Raw genomic sequence first — 19,051 nt, 5'->3', positions numbered from 1 at the left:
GGCCTTACTTCTTACGTGGCTTGTTTTTCTTTTTTCTTGATAGGCACAATAAGCCTTGTGCGAGAGTTACAGTCATTTTTGGTAATTTGAAAGCTTTTACTTAGAGATTTATTGCAACTTAAGTAGCTTATGAGCTGAAGATCTCTGTACTAAAAAAGCAGAGAAATTTATACAAAGAAAAGAAAGTGACAGAGTCAGGGGAAATTTTATTTTTTTAAGCCAAAGGGAGGAAATACATATAAACTAAAACATATTATAAAAAATTCATTCATGTATTTTCAATTATTATAAAATGGATAATTTATTACTATTCTTAAAGGGACATTTTCTTATTCATATTTCATTATATCACTCTACAGCCTTATTCATAAGAAAAAGGACGATCTGAAATCCAGCACTTTAAAAATGGTACTTACAATGGTATTTAGGTTTCTTTAATTCTTTTCAAACTATAGCTCCATACAAATTTTTGTCAACATTATGATTATAAATTATATAAGAAATGGTCATGCTTACCATTTAAATCTTTAAAACCCACAGTGTAGTTAAATTCAGTTTTGGTAGTCTTTGTGTCAGGTGGAGGGAGAGTTTCAACTCCTAAACTCTGTGGAAATAGAAAACCCCCCAAAAATTATTCATGATGTTAACATTTTGCGACATATTTTAACCATTAAGTAAAAATATTTATTGTCCACACATATTTTCCTCTCAATATATTAAGAACAACATACCTACTTGAAAGTGATTTATGTACTTTATTTTCTCTAAAAAATTCCAACTTAACAGTTATTTGATACCATTTGAAAATAAAACAGAAAAGCTGAAAATGATGAGAATGAGATAAGGTAATTTAAATGTTAAGCATATTTTTAGATCTATATTCCAAGAATTGATTATACTTGTTCTTAAACATGAATGGTTTTTCAATAGTGAATGAATCTCTAAATGCTAATTTGCTTTGGTAAATAATATTCTTCATCCTTGAAATTTCAAAAGAAGAATTCATTATGAGAAAAAATTTTTAAATGTAATTGCTTCAATAAGTAAACAAAAGATGTTTACTTGTGTTTTATTGACCATAGGAATAACGAACCATGAATGACATTTCAAGGAGCAGGAACTCTAGAATACTTCATGGTGCTCATGTGGAGCCTGTATCTAGATCCAAAAGCAGTTGTTTGAACAGAACAAGGGAATAGTGCATGGTTTAAAATCAGGAAGATGTGTGCCAGGGATGCGTTCTTTCTCCACGCTTATTCAATCTGTACGCTGAGCAAACAACGTGAGAAGTCGGACTAGATGGAGAAGAACTCAGCATCAGGATTGGAGGGAGGATTGTGAGGTATGGATGGTACAGTCTTGCTTGTTGAAATCAAGAGGACTCAAAACACTTGCCGATGAAGAACAAAGACTTGCAGCCTACAGCATGAATGGCACCTCAATGTAAAGAAAACCACATCCTCACAATGGAGCCAAAAGACATCATAATAAATGGGGAAAAGATTGAAGTTGTCAAAGATTTCATTTTACCCAGATCCATAGCAAATGTTCATGGAAGGCAGCAGTCAACAAATCAAGTGTTGTATTTTACTGCGTGAATCTGCTCCACAAGACAGACTCAAGTCTGTCTTGAGATCAAGAGATCAAAGATATCTCTTTGAGGACTAAGGTGCACCTGACTCAAGCCACAGTATTTTTGTTGCATCTTAGGCATATGAAAGTTTGACACTGAATAAGGAAGACCAAAGGGGAATTTATTTAACCATGATGTCGGCAAAGAATATGGAAAGTATCATGGGCTGCCAGAAATAGAAACACGTTTTTCTTGCAAGCAGGACAGCTAGAATGCTTCTCGGAAGGGAGAATGGCAAGACTTGGTCTCACATACTTTGAACTTGTTATCAGGAGAGACCAATCACTAGGGCAGGTCGTCTTGCCTGGTAAAGTTGGTGGTCAGTGAAAAATGGGAAGACTCTCAGCGACACAGGTGGATACCGTGCTTGCAACAATGGACTCAAACATACCATATACACTTGAGTGTAAGCTGAGTTCTTCAGCACATTTTTAATGCAGCTTTGGTGGTAAAATTAGGTGCCTTGGCAGATATTCGGGTCGACTTATACTCGAGTACATGTGGTAGCAATTGTGAGGTTGTCACAGAAATGGGCAAAGTTTTGTTCTGTTGTACTTAGGGTCATTATGAGGGGAACTGGCTGCGTGGTACCTAACAACAACAAGGGGGGAAAGACCACAAATCAAGAAGGTGAAAAATAAAATTAGTTCATGCAAATTGAAATCCAGGATAAAATGTAGAGGAAAATGACTATAATTTCAGAATTGACTCAGGAAAATGGATGGGGCATGCAGAAATTGACTAGAGAAAAAAATTATGGGAAAAACCTCAAAACAAAATACTTAGCGGAAATGTGGTGAACTAAGTATATGGTGCTTGGCTGTTAGAAGATATAGTATCTGGTGTCTTAAAGGCTTAGGGATGAAACAACAGAAACATGGGTGAAGGGAGACAGTGGATGGTGTAAGACATGAAAATAATAATTTATAAATTATCAAGGGCTCATGAGTGTGGGAGGGTGGGGGAAGGAGGGGGAAAAAAAGAGGAACCAGTACCAAGGGCTCAAGTAGAAAGAAAAATGTTTTGGAAAAAAAACATGTATAAATGTGCTTGATGTATGGATTGTTATAAGAGCTGTAAGAGTCCCCAATAAAATGATTTATATTAAAAAATACTTTGTGGAAAAAATAAAAAATTCATTACCCGTGTTTTTAAAGTTTAGAATTCAGAGGTCTAACATAACAATTAGGTATTCAACTTTTTTCTTTCAGTAATATAAATTTGCTCTAGTATTTTATAAAATTAGAATTAGTTATTTAACAAAATATTAATGTAGAAATTTTCAAAGAATCAACCCAACCTCACCACCAAGTGAGTGACGGTGAAATAATTCATTTTAGGGGATATACAAAAACACAAACACTTAAAATTTAAATTGTTGTACATGTCTTTGGGTGCTTATTGAAGAAAAAAATTAGAGCTTGTAATCTGGTTGAGATGAAGTTTAGTTTTTAAAAACCCATTAAGGGTTTGGAAAGTGTAAGATATGACAAAATAATAATTTATAAGTTATCAAGGGTTCATGAAGGAAAGGGGAGCTGGGAGGGAGTGGAGGAAATGAGCAGATGCCAGGGGCTTAAGTGGAGAGCAAATGTTTTGAGAATGACGAGGGCAATGAATGTACAAATGTGCTTTCCACAACTGATGTATGTATGGACTGTGATGAGATGTATAAGCCCCTAATAAAATGATTTTTAAAAGTAAAATGAAATATACAATAAAAAACATAAAAAATCCATTAAGTTAGAATCAAATCAAATAGAACAGTAGGTAGGTTGCAAGTATGGCAAAAATCATGCCAGTTCTGTGACTGGTTTGAGAATACTGCTTTATACTGGGCTCTTAAGTAACATTTTCTCATAATTTCATTTCTTTGGAAGCTACCAATTCTTCATTCCTTTGAAATGCCTTCTACAAAGACCTGTCTCATCAGTGATTTGCTAACTCTGATGTACACTTCGGTAAGGAAAGCAGAGAGGTTAAGATCATTCCTCCTCCCAGTTATCAGTTTTCAGAGTAACAAGTTAGTGAGTGCCCTGGCTACTTCCAATGGTGACTCAGAATGCACCTTTGCTTTTTCTTATTCTAGGTACCACTATGAATTACTTCATTACTTTATGCCATGTTGAAATGTCAAAGTTTTCCCTGTTTATCTGTATCACTTTTTGTGGTAGTTATACAATTTCATGTCAACTTGATAAATGAAGGGGTGGAGTCTAGCCTGTCAATCAGGTCACAGCCTGATGATCCCTCTTTGTGGGTGTGACCTTCTCATGAGGATTCTGGGACTTTTCCTCTTCCTCCCTGGAGGTGGGACACACACACTCTCTCTCTGTGCCACCTTCCTGTTGGCAAACCATTAGGAGCCACACTCAGAGAGCTGGAGGGCAGCATGCCAGCAGTGAGATGCTTCCACCACCTCCAGATCCACAAGACTTTCTATCCACTAGCCTCTGATCTTCCTGCATTTGGCATCATTGCATATGCTGTGTGAGTCTGAAGAGGAATTTATGGACTGGTATTGGACATAAGGGCTAATGTCAGACTTATGGACTTGATCTGGACTAGACTGGGATATTTTCCTTATATATAATTACTCTTTGATAGAAAGCTCTTTACATATATGAGTCACCCTGGATTTGTGTCTCTGGTCTACCCAGACTGGCACACTTTCTTTTATTGCTTCCAAGTGGTATGTCTTGCTTAGGAAAACTAGCTACCTTTTAAGATTATATAAAGAGTTCTTTTGTGTTTTCTTACAAATGCGCTTTATATATTTATATCTTTATGTCATTGAATGTATTTGGGTGTAAAGCACGAGGAAGAAATCCAGTGTTTTAGTTCCCAGGTGTGTTATCCCAACTCACTTTATTAAATTTATCAAAGAATCTTCCTTTCCCTATTTGTTAAGATGCCAATCCTATCATATTTTAAATCCCTATAAATCAGAGGCTTTAAAAAGTTCATAGTAACACAGAATGAAAAAGATAATGGGTTAGTTTCATGAACTTTTTGAAGCCCCCTCATAGCTTTGAATCTGTTTCACTAATCTGGTTTAATATTATCATTCATTATTCCCTCCAAATTTTCCTGGGTATTGTGCATTTACATTTTTGCTGTATAAACAGTAGTTTTGACTTGGTTCCATTTACTTAAAAAATATCCAGTTAATTAGATAATTTATGTATTGGTTTTTATAGTGCGTGTATGTGTATATGAATAGTTTCCTAATAAGCAGATAGATAGAAACCCACTTCTACTGGGGGGGGGGGAATCTGACTCACTGCTATCCTGTATAACAGAACAGAATGGCTCCCTTGGGTTTCTGAGGCTATACATTTAAACAGGAGCAGAAATGTCTGATCTCTCTCACAAAGCAACTGGTGAGTTCAAACTCTTGACCTTTTGATTTACAGTCCAATGTCTAACCAACTCTGCCATCAGGTTGCCTTGGTAAGATAAATAAATAAACTGATGATGGATGAGTGGATGGATGCATGATGGATAGGTGTATGTATGCATGGACAGATAGGAAGACAAGTAGATAGGATCTCTCGTGGCGCAATGGTTAATGCACTTGGTTGCTAACCAAATGATCAGAGGTTCAAGTCCACCCAGCCACTCCACAGGTAAGAGACGTGCAGTCTGCTTCTGTAAAGATTTATAGCCTCAGAAGCCCAATGGGGCAGTTCAACTCTGCCCTGTGGGGTTGCTAGGAGGCAGACTGACGAGGTGTCCGTGGCATGGTTTGGGTTTACATATGCCCACAGAGAGGCATATGTGTATACATTAAAATGTAATTGTTTTAGTTGATTCTTTGTGCTTTTAAGGACAGTACAGTTGGCACTATGTTGACTTCTAAATTGCTTCCCAGGGAATTTCAAATTGTTTACATCTAGAAGTCTTTGTTCTGAGATTTCATCTGTCTGAACACTTTAAAAAAATCATTTTATTGGGGGTTTGTATAGCTCTTATCACAATCCATACATCCATCCTTGTGTCAAGCATATATGTATATTTGTTGAGATCATCATTTTCAAAACATTTTCTTTCTATTTGAGCCCTTGGTATCAGCTCAGTTTTCTTCCCTCCCTCATGAACCCTTGATAATTTATAAATAGTTATTTTTTCATGTCTTACACTGACCAATGTCTCCCTTCACCCACTTTTCTGTTGTCTGTCCCCCCGGGAGGGGGTTCTATGTAGATCCTTGTGAACATGTGTAACTTGTCTAAAGTGGGCAAAAGGAGGAGGAACGGGAAAATGATCATGATTTTCTGTTGCTTTGGCAGCTTTAATATGAGGGGCTTCAACAGTTCATGGGAAAAATGCCTTTCAATTCCATTTTCCCTAATCACTTTTTTTAAAGCCCCTTGGTTCCCAGATTCTGAGGAACTGTAAACGAATGTGGGGGAGAGGCACTTCCTAGCATCACAAACATATTCCTCCCTTCCTCTTTCTCCTCAGAGTTCATACAAATTGAGGCGCAAGGCACGTACGTTGCGTGGTATTGGGCGGAGAAGTGCATGATCAGGGGTGGACAACTCAGCGTGAAGTGCTCAAAGAGGAACAATTCTTGTTCCTTCTCTTTCCTTTCCTCTAAATGTGACCTAACCCTTCGCGGAAGCTGTGCAAGAGAAAGATAGGTGTCTGGAAAGGAGGCATACAGGGCATGTGCTCCAAACTCTCCTCTTTATCATGCTGCTTCTCTGACACTGTGCGTAGAAGGCATGAAACCACTCAGCTGCTAACTAAAAGGATGGAGGTTGGAGCCCACCCAGATGCAACGCAGAAGAAAGGTCTGGCCCTCTCCTTCCCCAGAATCTGCCATTGACAATCATGTGATTCTACTCTGCTGCATATGGGACCCCCATGGGGTGGAGTCAACTCAAGAGTAAGAGGTAGCAGCTGTTGATGTTCATGGCCATCAGGTGGATTCTGATGATGGAGCATGCACCTGTGCAGACTAGAACGCTTTCATAGAGTTTTCCAGGCAGCGACCTTTCAGAAGCAGAATGCTAGAAGTCGCTTCCCAGGAGCCTCTGAGAGTGGGGTCAAATCATTGACAGTTTGGCTAGTCGTTGAGCACATAACTGTTTATGCCTCCCAACCAGTACCGGTAGACGAGGCATTCATAAACATGAAGTGGGTGCCTGCCCCAATAATTATCATGTGGGGGGGTTTCTAAGATGCGAAATTATTGTTATTCATTACAGAAATTCAGAATGATTAGAAAACCAAAATGAAGGCAAGTGAAACCCAATACACACTGACCAGGTTAATTATATTATTTAGAAACTCTATCTCTATTCTCAAGTCAATCTCTCAAAGACCAAGAGAGATTAAAAACTCTCACAACTTTTGTTTTTCTGTCCTCGTATCTTTCTATCTCTCACTTTGCTTAATATATTTTCCATATAAAGGTCTATGATCAGAAAAACTTGAATTTGATATACAGTTTCTGCTGATAAAAATGATTCTTTTCTAAATTAAGGGGTTTTTTTTGTTTTTTGTTTTGGTGGTGGTGGTTGTCATGAATCTTCCTTTGATTAATGGTGTGATTGCTATTTCATCCCCTATTGACTTTTTGCTCTATTTCTGAATATATCATGCCCCACATTAAACTTTCAGCTTCTCTGGTTCCTTTTTAGGTAAGTGATTCCCCTTTAGATAGCATGGGTGGTGGTTTCTAACCCGGTCACAGCCTTGCACAAACCTCGCACTCACAGAATATAAGCTCTACTATTGTTCCCTCCTCTAGTCTTCTATTTTATTATTTATAATCCTTGGATCACCCAGGCAGGTGTGCTTCTTTGGCATTGACCTAGTTGTACATTGTTTGTGCAAACTCTGTCAGTCACTTAACTTTTTAGTCTGTACAAGTCAACAATTCATGTATTTTGGTCTAAAACGCTGCTGTATACATGCATAGGGGATTTAAAATTCTAGCCCATTGACTAAATTAATGATATTATCAAGAAAACTGCCAGATGCCTCATAGGTCTGATTTTTAATGTCTCTAAAATGAACCAGGGTCATATATAAACCAAGATATATGAATGGATTTTGAGCCCACGCTTAACTGTCGCACTCATCGAAGACTGATTAGTTCTTATGAGTGGTCTTGCTCAATCCTTGCCCTCATGAAGTGATCTTGGGAGATAGGGGTGCTAAAGCAAAAGTGTAGGGAACAAATTAGCTAGAGGCTGGCAGAAAGGCTGGCATCTGGGATCTTAGCCTTGTTCCCACCCTCACCTTTTAGCCAGCGCCCTGCCTAATCTAAGCCTAGTGTGTAAGAATCTGTCTCTCCTTTCATAGATTAAGAACTCACCTGAATTCTAATGGCACTATAAACCAGATCCTCGGTGAGATGGATTGACAGTGTGGTCGCAACAAAGGCTCAAACAATAACAACTCTGAGGATGGTGCAGGACTAGTCAGAGTTTTGTCGTGTTGCACAGAGTTGCTATGCATTGGAACCGACTAACAACGAAACGCAAGCAAACATCTTTCTGGCGTTCTCTACCTTCACCAAGATCCATCGGACCTCAGCAATGATTCCCTCATTTCATGTTCTCTTCTGAGCCTGGTCTGAGTTTCTGGCAGCTCCCTGTCGATGCTCTGTCACAAAGGTTCTTGGAGGATCTTTTGCAAAGTTTTACTTGCATGTGACATCAATGGCATTGCTCTACTATTGGTGCCTTCTGTTGGGTCACCCTTGTTTGGAGTGGGTTCAATTGTGGATCTCCAGTTGTTGGCCAGGTAGCCGTCTTCCACATTTCTTGGCACAGACAAGTGAGTGCTTCATTAGTTGTTGAAACCCTTCAGCTGGCATTCTGTCAGTTCCTGGACTCTTGTTTTTGGGTCTTGCATTCAGTTCAGCTTGAACTTCATCCATCAATATCACTGGTTCTTGGTTATATGCTAGCTCTTGAAATGGTTGAATGTTGACTAGTTTTGTTTGTTTGCTTTTACCACAGTGACTCGGTGTGTATTCTTTCTGTCTTCTTTTGTTGCTTCCTGCATCTTTCAATATTTTGCCCACAGATCCTTTCAATAATGAAATGGAGGCTTGATTTAGTTCTTTAGTTTAACGTATGTGAGTGTGTTCTTTCATTTTGGGTTTCTAACTCTAGGTCTTTGCACATTTCATTGTAATACTTTACTTTGTCTTCTCAAAATACCCTTTGAAATTTTCTGTTTAGCTCATTTACGTCATCATTTCTTCCATTTGCCTTAGTGTGCTAGTCTGGGTTGACTAGAGAAACAAATCTAGGGAGACACTCCTATGTGTATAAGAAAGAGCTTTATATACAAGAGCAATTGAATATTGAGAGACATCCCAGCCCAGTCCAGATCAAGTTCATAAATCTGCTATTAGCCCATTTGTCTGATACCAATCTACAAATTGCCCTTCAGACTCATGAAACACATGCAATGATGCTGAATGCAGGGAGATCACAGGCCTGTGTGTGGATCCAGTGGCAGTGTAAGCATCTTAGCGCTGGCATGGGTCTCCCTGTGGCTCCTTTAGCTCCGGGCTCTAGCATAACTCCATGTGTCTTGTCAGCAGAAATGTCTCACAGGGAGTGTCTGTGTATCTGGCCTCCAGTCAGCTATGTATCTCTTTAGCGCCTCCAAATGAGGTCATGAAGCTGAGACCTGATTGATGGGATAGACTCCATCCCTTCACAAGTTGACAAGAGATTATGTAACTGCTACATTTAGCTATTCTGATTAAAAGCAAGTTTCAGAGTCTCTTCTGACATCCGCTTTGAACTTTCCCTTTCTTCTGTCTGTTTAATTGCCTTTTACTTTCTTCAGGTATGAAGTCCTTGATGTCATCACACCGCTCCTCAGGTCCTCTGTCATTGGTGTGCAATATAACAAACCCGTGCTTGAGAGGGTCTGGACATTTAGGTGGGATCGACGCAAGGTCGTATTTTAACTCTTGTGGATTTGTTTTAATCTTCGGTTTTATCCTGAACTTACATCTGAGCAATTAATGGTCTGTTCCACAGTTGGCCCATAGTCTGGTTTTAGCTGCTGATATTGAGCTTCTCCATCGTGTCTTCCTGCAGAGGTAGTCAGTTTGATTTCCGTGTCTTCCATCTGGAGAAGTCCATGTGTAGAGCTGCAACTTGTTGAAATAAGTATTTGTGATGATGACATCATTGGTCTTGCAAAATTTATCATAAGATCTCCAACTCTGTCTCCATGATCAAGGCCATATTTTCCAACTACCACTCCTTCCCGTTTGTTTCCAACTTTTTCATTCCAATCTCCATTATTTATCAATGCATCTTGATTGCATGTTTGATTGATTTCAGACTGATGATATTGGCAGGCTTCTTTGATTTCTTCATCACTAGCTTTAGTGGTTGGTGTATAAAGTTGAATAATAGTTGTATTGACTGGATTTCTTGTATTTAAATAGATATTACTGGATCACAGACAGCAATATACTTCAAGATAGATCTTGAAATGTCCTTTTTGACGACGACTGTGATGCCAGTCCATTCCTCTTGAATCGGTCGTTCCCGACATAGTAAACCATATGACTTTGATTAAAAACGGCCAGTATTAGCCCATTTCAGTGCACAAATGTCTAGGATACTGATCTTTTTGCATTCCATTTCATTTTGATGATTTCTAATTTCCCTTGATTTGTGCTTTGCACATTCCAAGTTCTGATTACTCACAGATGTTTGCCGCTGTTTCTTCTCATTTTGAATCACTACCTCTCAGCAAACGAAGGTCCCGAAGGCTTTCCTTCCTCTACTTTATTACGGTAGCGTTGACTTTGAGAAGGCAGCTCTTGCCCAGGTGTATTTTGAGAGCCTTTCAATGTGAGGAGGCTCCTCTTCTGGCACCACCTCTACCACGTTCCTCTGAAATCCACCAGGTTTTCAGTATCTGACAGTGTTCAGGCTTTCAGTGGCCAATTCAGCAGAAGTGAACAATATATTCCTTCTTTACAGCCTGTTCTTAATCTGGAAGCTCTGCCGAAACCTGTTCAATATTGACGACTCTGGTATTTAAAATACAAGTGACATAACTTCCAGCACCACAGCAACTCACACGCCACCACGGGACGACAAACTGACAGACAAGTGGTGGAAACATAGGTGAGTCTCCATTTATTTCATAGAAAACTTTTAAGAGTTCCTATCCTGTTTATGAATATTAGGTTATTCGTATTTTGATAATTTGTGTAGAAATTGATGAGCTCTACTTTCTGAACTAATAATCATTTACAAGGTTATAAGACATATCAAAGTTCACATGACTTTGTGAAGTGGATGCTACTAGTCTGGGACAATGGTCTTCTCCTTGGCAGCTACTGGGCTCCTGTCTGTCTGACAATGAGGGTGACCTCTGAGTCCGTACATGGAGGGGGCTAAGTTCTTATGTCCAATGAGGAGGCCAAAGGAATTCCCACTTGTCTTTTAGAATATAGTCATGCCTCAAAAGTTGGTTAAAAAAACACTTTACTAATGATTATGTAATTTAGTTCACCTTAACTATGGGTAACCCCAGAGGAAATTGTTCATGGGGGAAGTTGTGAAATTATGCTTCAGGAAATTTTTCTATTGCCCAAATATTTGACCATGATGAACACAACCAGGATAGAATGAAATGTATGGAGGGGCTTGCAAAAAGTCTATGGAAAAATCCCATTATCTTTCCATTCATCTTTCCAGGATTTTTTCAAGTCTCCTCCTATGTGTAATCCATGTATTGACTTAACTCAGAAAGGCATAATCAGGAAAAAAGCTTTCTTTCCCCCTTTACCCCTGTCAACAGTTATATCACAAATACATAATATTGCCCATTTCTTGTTGTTGCTTTGTAAAGACAGCTCATTCAGATCACTCATCATATTAAAATCCAATTCTGTAGCCACATTTTTTTCCAACTTGAAAGTAAAGAAGGGGCGTTTACCTGGGTTAGCAGATCCATCTCTCCCAGCAAATTGCTGAACATTTGGTCGATATCATCACTGGACTCACCCATCTGAAAGCAGAAAGAAACCCAGGCATAAACAGTGGATAAAGGCTTGATCTTTGCATGAAAATCACACCTTCTTTCTTCAAGTATCCTATCCCTGGGCAAGTCAGTCCAGAATAGAAAGAGAGAGAGAACATTCATTTCAATAGTAAATCTCAAGCCTGAGTAGCTTCTGGCTTCTCTTGGTCCAAGATAGAAAAAAGAAGGAATTGCCTCAGAGGGATCCTGATCAGCTCGAAGTATTAGTCGCCCCACCAGATGGGCCTAAAGCATTCTAAATCCACATAGAAATGGACACACTCTGGTCTCCACTTTCCCAAACCAAACTAGTCTTTTTGGGGGTCAAGTGGGTAAAATATACATCACTCAGGAATTCCCCTTACCATAACAGCAGCAGCAGCAACAACAACAAAACCAAACCTATACTATCAGATCTAACACACACACACACACACACACACACACCGAGGCAAAATTGATGGCTGAGATCTCCTAACAGTAAGACACTTACTTTCATCAAAAGACTTCACTAACGCTGATGGTGCCCGGCTATCAAAAGAGATAGTGTCTGGGGTCTTAAAGGCTTGAAGGTGAACAAGCAGCCATCTAGCTCAGAAGCAAAAAAGCCCACATGGAAGAAGCACACCAGCCAGTGCGATCACGAGGTGCCAAAGGGACCAGGTATAAGGCATCATGCAAAAAAAAAAAGATATATGTGTGTGTGTATATATATATATATAATATATATATATATATATACACCATATTGAATGAAGGGGGAAGTGCAGAGTGGAGACCCAAGGCCCAAGTGTCGGCCAATGGAGATCCCCTCATAGAGGGGTTTAGGAGAGGAGATGAGTGAATCAGGGTGAGAGGTAGTACCGATGAAGAACACAGCTTTCCCCCAGATCCTGGATGCTTCCTCCCCCCAACTACCATGATACGAATTCTACCTTGCAGGGCTAGATAGGGCAGAGGTTGTACACTGGTACATATGAGGGCTGGAGGCACAGGGAACCCAGGGTGGATGATACCTTCAGGACCAAGGGTGTGAGGGGCGATGCTGGGAGAGTGGAGGGTGAGTGGGTTGGAAAGGGGGAACTGATTACAAGGATCCACATGTGACCTCCTCCCTGGGAGAGGGAAGGCAGAGAAGGGGGGGAAGGGAGACTCCGGATAGGGCAAGATATGACAAAATAACGATGTATAAATTACCAAGGGCACATGAGGGAGGGGGGAGCAGGGAGGGAGGCGAAAAAAAAAGAGGACCTGATGCACAGGGCTTAAGTGGAGAGCAAATGCTTTGAGAATGATTGGGGCAGGGAATGTATGGATGTGCTTTATACAATTGATGTATGTATATGTATGGATTGTGATAAGAGTTGTATGAGTCTCTAATAAAATGTAAAAAAAGAAAAGAGGAGAAAAAAAATGATTAGGGCAAAAATGTACAGATGTGCTTTATACAATTGATGTATGTATATGTATGGACTGTGATAAGAGTTGTATGAGCCCCTAATAAATTGTTTTTAAAAAAAAGACTTCACTAACAGAGGGAAAAGAGAACTCGTAGACAGGTTGGGGGTGGGTGCAGATTTTGGCAAGGGACTAATCTTTAAAATCTTTATAAAGCCCCTCAGCAAGAAAAAGATGGATAATCCAATTGAAAATGGTCCGAGAAACAGTTCACTAAGGAGCACATTCAGGAGAATAACAAACACATTAACCATTGGAGAGATGCAAATCTAAGCAATGCTGGGATAGCTCCTCATGCTAGCACTGATAGGAAGATTCATAAAACAGAAGACCACAAATGTTATTGTAACTCTGGGCCACAACTCCCGTGGAGAGTGGTTGGCACGTCTTCAAAAATTTGGAAATGACCTATGACCTAGCAATCCTTCTATTGCGTGTATACCCTACAGAAACAAGAACCATAGCACACATATATACACCCATGTTCATCACGACACTAGTCACAATGGCAAGATGGACACAGCCTCAATGTCCATTGTTGGAATAACGGCGCGATCACCTTTGGTCCATACACACACCGGGACACTATGAATTGGTGCCAAACAGCCATGAATCCGTGCAACCCCTCCAGAGCATGGATGTACCCGGAGCACATTGTGCCGAGTAAAATGAAGCAAACACAAAAGGACAAGTAGTGGATGCATCCGCGACTAAGAACGGTCAAGGGAAGTTTTTCACGCCATGAGCAACAGCCTTTGCCCGTTCTTAGTGATGGGAGGGAGGAGGGAGAGCTGCTTCTCTGTGAAACGGAGTTGGGCTGAGATAACGTCTCAGGGTCCTAACAGCCCTGAAACACAACAGATGCACACCAATTAGATCTTTGTTCAAGCTGAGAAGTTTGATGAGTAGAGGACAAGTATGATTTATGTGTACGCATGTTTGTGTTTTAACCCCTCTATAGTAACACGTTAAGACACACAAAAATACCACGGCCATTCAGTGGACTCAGACTCCCAGCAATCCTATGGGACAGAGTAGAGCTGCTCCTTTGGGGTGCCGAGACTGGACATCCTTAGGGGAGAAGAGAGCTTCCTCTTTGGCTGGTGGCTTTGAACTGCTGACCTTGAGGTTGGCAGCTCCTTACAGACAGACAGGGAAATGGGGATATAATGTATTTCCTGTATCGATTGTCCAGCTGTAACAGCGGTCCACTCGGGACCTTTGTCTTCCCTCCAAGACTATTTCAAAACCATCTCCTTTTCCAGTAAGCATTCCAGTAGGTAACTCTCAAAGAGTAACTTTTCTAGGTGCCACACAACATTGTCATCCTTTACATGCAGCTGAGGGTTTAGAAGAAATCCTTTGGCTAAAATAGGCAAAGTCAAGGCAGATCTCTTTCCTTCAATTGTCTCCAGAACTTACACTTTAGAGGTAACACGTTTTTATTTGTAATAGTTATAGCTATTGGGCCATTAACCTCATGTTCAGCAGTTTGAAACCACCAGCCGCTCCACAGGAAAAATACGACGTTTTCTAGTCCCGTAAAGAGTGATAGCCTCAGAACCTCCGGGGAAGTTCCACCCTGTCCTGTAGCGTTGCTCTGAGTCAGCATCAACACAGTGGGGCTTGTTGGTGTTGTTTTAACCCAATCATTTGGTGGGTGTTACAAGACCCTGGCTAGAACAGCGATCTATCTCACCGTCCCAGGGTTTCCCTGTCTCCTTGAAAAGTATATATATTATGCTGGATACAATTGATGTATGGAATGTTATAAAAGCTGCAAGAGCCACCAAATAAAATGATTTTTTTAAAGAAAAAAAATTAAATACTTTCGTCATACTGACACTGTTACTTAAAAAGCACCCAATGCTGTACAAATGTGCTTGACACCGCGGATGGATGGATTGTGATAAGAGCTGTACGAGCCCCAGGCAAAATGATTAAAAACAAAACTGAAAGAAAAAAAAATCTGTGAAAGAGGAAGAAGAGGTGAGAAGGCTCCCCGGATAGACCAAAGCCTGCGCCCCACCGCATCCCGGGGTCCAGTGCCCGCACCCCGCGGCCGTGGCCACCACCCCAAGAGGAAGGTTGAAGGGGATGCTAAGGGCCATAAAGCCAAGGTGAAGGATGAACCTCCGAGGAGACCAGCAAGGTTATCTGCTGAACCCGCTCCTCCAGAACCAGCCTGAGCCTTAGAAGGCCCCTGACAAGAAGGGAGAGAGGGGCCCAAAGGGAGCCGGGCACAGCCGATGCTGGCGAGGACGGAACTGCCCTGCGGAAAAGGGAGCCGCCGACACAGTCCAGGCACGGAAAGCAGAAGGTGCTGCGGATGCCACGTGACGTGTGTGCACTTTGATAACTGTGTACTTCTGGTGACTGTACGCTTCGAAATACTATTTTTTTATCAAGTTTGATAAAAATGCAGAATTTTTATTTACTTTTTTTTAAAGCTATGTTGTTAGCACACAGGACATTTCACTGTTGTCTTGGGGCGGGGGGTGGGGCAAACGCCACTCATAGGCTGCCTCCAAAGCTGGATCGATGTGGAAGACAGCACCTTGCCCTGCTAGTTGTGAGAGGCTCCCTCTGGGGTCCCACGAGGAGGGATTCCCTGACACGGACCCACTTAGCCACCTTGGCACAAACACCTCGTGAGGGGAAGGTACAGCTTTGTTTTTCCATCTTCCACACCTTCTTCTCCCACTGCCTACAGCATCGACTTGACTCCACGAACCCAGGCACCTGTTGGGACTTGACCTTAAAACATTGGTAGTTAGTAAGTATATCGGGCGATCTGGACTTTCCAGGGACGCCATCCTCATGGCATCCCCGAAAAGAGCAGCGCTCCCGTTGTTCTGATTGTGGATCTGCAGATCGGTAATTCCACCGCAGTCATGTCATTTTCTGAAAGTCAGGGTCGGCTCGTGAAAAGTTGTTAAGACAACATGCTGAATGTGAAATGTCTACCCTCACACTAAACTTTCCACGTTTAGAGCATCCACTGAAGACTTCAGTGGGTTTTACAGTGGCTTTCTGATTTGGGTAGTCCATTGAAGAAGGGCATTTGAAAGTTGTTGTATGCTGTTAATGATCGTCTGTCCATGCCCTGCCTGAATACCATGACTGTTTATGAAAAGTATCCTTAATAAAGCTGGATACAATTTGGAAAAATAAAACTGTGTAAGAAAAAATACAACAAACCCCAAATGTTGACATATGCACACCTATGCTTATTGCCATAATTTCCAAAACACAAAGGCCAAAACTTCTAATTATAGAGGAAAGGACAAGTAAACTCTGTTACATTCATACAATGGAATATTACAGATCAATAAAAGACAATGATAGCGCTCTTAAACACGGAAAGATATGGAAAACTAGAAAATCTTATGCTTAGCAAACCCAATCTTATAAATATTGTATAACACCATTATAAATATATATTATAAAATATTACAAGGAAAAATTTTAAAAAAGAAGTGGTCTTTAAGAAAAAACCAAAAACTCAAAGAAAAATGAAAGAGTAGCTGAGCTAAATATTAGTTAAAGAGAAAGAAAGAATAGATAGATAGAAGTGCTGAGAAGACTGGGAAATTATTAGTAAGTGGTAAACTTTGGTGAAAAATACAGTTTATTACTCATTCTCCCTATCTTATACATTTGCAAAGTCCTGTTGCCATTCTATTTTTAAAGCCTGTGATATTTGAAATACATAAAATCAATCACACAATAAATCAATCAATAAAAACAGCTTAGTGTGGGATTGCAGAAGGGTTTTCCCCAGGTTGTCCCCCAAGTAAAAGCCAAACCTAAGACACTGCTTGCTACACATGGTAAATGACTGTACATTGGGAGGTCAGCGCATGTGGCTGAGAGGTTACCTCCCTGAGGGTTATCAGCCACATAGCACAGTCAGACTCTATAGTCTGTCCAGCTCTAAGTAGGGCCTACTCCTTTCTGATACGGATAGTAGATTGTCTCCCTGAAGGAGAGCCTGAAGACAAAGAGGGCCCAGCTTAGGCTGCCATCTTGAATCTAGGGTCCACCCATCTTGTCACATGTGTACCCCTAGTGCCTCCCCTTCCTATTGCGTGCACACCCCTACTTGTCCCACTCTGATTGATGTATGCCGACTGTACAGCCCCTTCCTGTCACATATGTGGCTGTCTGTAATCAGGGGGGCCCGCACACCCCCTTAGGAGATACAACCGTTGGTTAGAAATATACTCTTTTCTCCTGCTCTCTGCGAGGACCTGGCTGCTGAGACTATGTCCATGTGGGAGGTGAGCTAGTGCATGACTCACATTGTCTGAGGTCTCTTTAATTTTACCCCTCAATTACACAACCTCCCCTTGGACGCGTTTGATTGTGGGGGCTGGTACCCTACAGATAGGCACCCAATATGACATGCATACTGACCATGCAGAATGGGTGTTGGCTATCAAACCGTTTTAAGTGAATTGGTGCATAATATCTTCCACATATCTACCCTGTAGAGCTAGTGCTTATTCTCTCTATGTTATCTTCAACCACTATCTTGTGCTTATCACTCAGGAATTCTGACATAATGAAATTTTCTTTCATGATCTCATCCATAATATATTCCCTCCCTCCCAATTTTAAGAATCAGACATAATTCTTTCCCTTTACACAACTTCACCATCCTCACTGAGCAGGATGGAGAGCATTTTCCTGGATGCCCTATTGCCCACCATAATTCTTTTCCCTCTTCCTAGGCTCTCTCCTTCTATTGAATCAAAAAGGCTAATCTCTGCTAGAGTTACTGGGGACATTCCATGGTCACGCTAAGCTTGCGTGTTGTGAGTTGTATGTCACGGAAGGAGTGCCTCGGTGGTGCTAATAGTGAATGCACTCATCTGCTAACTGAAAGGCTGGGAACTTGAGTCCATTCAGACAGAAGTGTCTCCGAAGAAAGGCCTGGAGACCTACTTTTGAAATATCAACCGCTAAACACTGTGCAGCACGGTTATGCTCCGACACACGTGGAGCTGCCAAAAGCTGAAATCAGCTGCGTGGCAATTATAGTATTCTGGAGGAAGGCCTTTGAATTGTTAGGGAAAAACGTGCTCATTTTACAGAACACTCCATCTGGATGCCAGCAGTGGATGTCACACTGGACAAGCCAGGAGGGAGGTAGGGGACTCAGTTAAAACACGAGAGGTCTCTGATAGCACACACAGGGACATTCCCAAGCAGCAGAAACAGCAGAAAAATAAGAGGCACCAAGGGGCTCAAAAATGTAAACATTCCGTTATCTTTAAATTTAATTTTTCCTACTAACTTTTTGCAGTTCCCTCATATGTGCAGCATAGGACAGGGAGGCGAGTATTTAAATGGCAAGAAGCTATTCCTGAGATGCTCAGGGTGGGAGCACAGAAGGTAGGCAGCTAAGCGCCCAGGCTCAGAGGTAACAGCTAGGAGAGGCGCTGTGTGGAGGGTGCCTGGGTCTGTGTGGACAGGTCTAGGGGGTCAGAGGAACCAAAGAGTGTCAGTGAGAAAGATGGAGAATCTATCCTGCTTCCTGCAGGGCTTAGAACCAGCTCATTCGGATCACGCTCCCTGCTATGACTTCGCATTTCCACCCAGGATGTACTGAACCAGAATCTGCTTTTTAACAAGAGCCCCAGGGGGTTCCTAAGGATGGATAAGATCTGCAAGAACCACTTCAGGGATCGCTCAACCAAAACGAACCAGTCTGAAGCTCTGGCTTTATGCAACCTGTTGGACTGAAAGCCTTGACCCATGTCAGCAGAAGAAAAGAGGGCTATGGGTGGACCTAGTTTCAGGTTGTGAGGGAAGGCCAATGCTGAGAGTCTTTTCCATGTAGCCTTACACAAACTAGCTGAAGCAGACGCCCCCTCCCTTCCAATAACTTACAAAATGGAGATATGGTCTAAAAAGTCCCCATGG

At 41.2% G+C, this 19,051-nt stretch overlaps 2 protein-coding genes across 3 annotated transcripts in view; one reads left to right on the top strand and one right to left on the bottom strand.

Moving 5' to 3' along the window:
• APBB1IP (amyloid beta precursor protein binding family B member 1 interacting protein) overlaps positions 1-19,051 on the bottom strand; it is a 138,882-nt gene that overhangs the window by 69,509 nt on the left and 50,322 nt on the right. For both annotated transcript variants that reach the window (XM_075552530.1, XM_075552531.1), the window contains 2 exons: positions 11,579-11,650; positions 517-604 (listed from right to left, as the gene is read on the bottom strand). In XM_075552530.1, coding sequence (XP_075408645.1) covers positions 517-604; positions 11,579-11,650 — 160 coding nt within the window. The remainder of the gene's footprint in view (positions 1-516; positions 605-11,578; positions 11,651-19,051) is intronic.
• Positions 1-19,051, top strand: part of LOC142450517 (protein nucleotidyltransferase YdiU-like) — a 177,385-nt gene that overhangs the window by 133,713 nt on the left and 24,621 nt on the right. Inside the window, exon 19 of the transcript XR_012784948.1 lies at positions 10,615-10,761. The gene's annotated coding sequence lies outside the window, so the exon portion shown is untranslated. The remainder of the gene's footprint in view (positions 1-10,614; positions 10,762-19,051) is intronic.

This window comes from Tenrec ecaudatus, chromosome 6 (genome assembly GCF_050624435.1).
Source record: "Tenrec ecaudatus isolate mTenEca1 chromosome 6, mTenEca1.hap1, whole genome shotgun sequence".
In the NCBI taxonomy this organism is placed as follows: domain Eukaryota; kingdom Metazoa; phylum Chordata; class Mammalia; order Afrosoricida; family Tenrecidae; genus Tenrec; species Tenrec ecaudatus.
The sequence above is the reverse complement of the archived record's forward strand: the minus strand, read 5'-3'. Positions and strand labels throughout refer to the sequence as shown.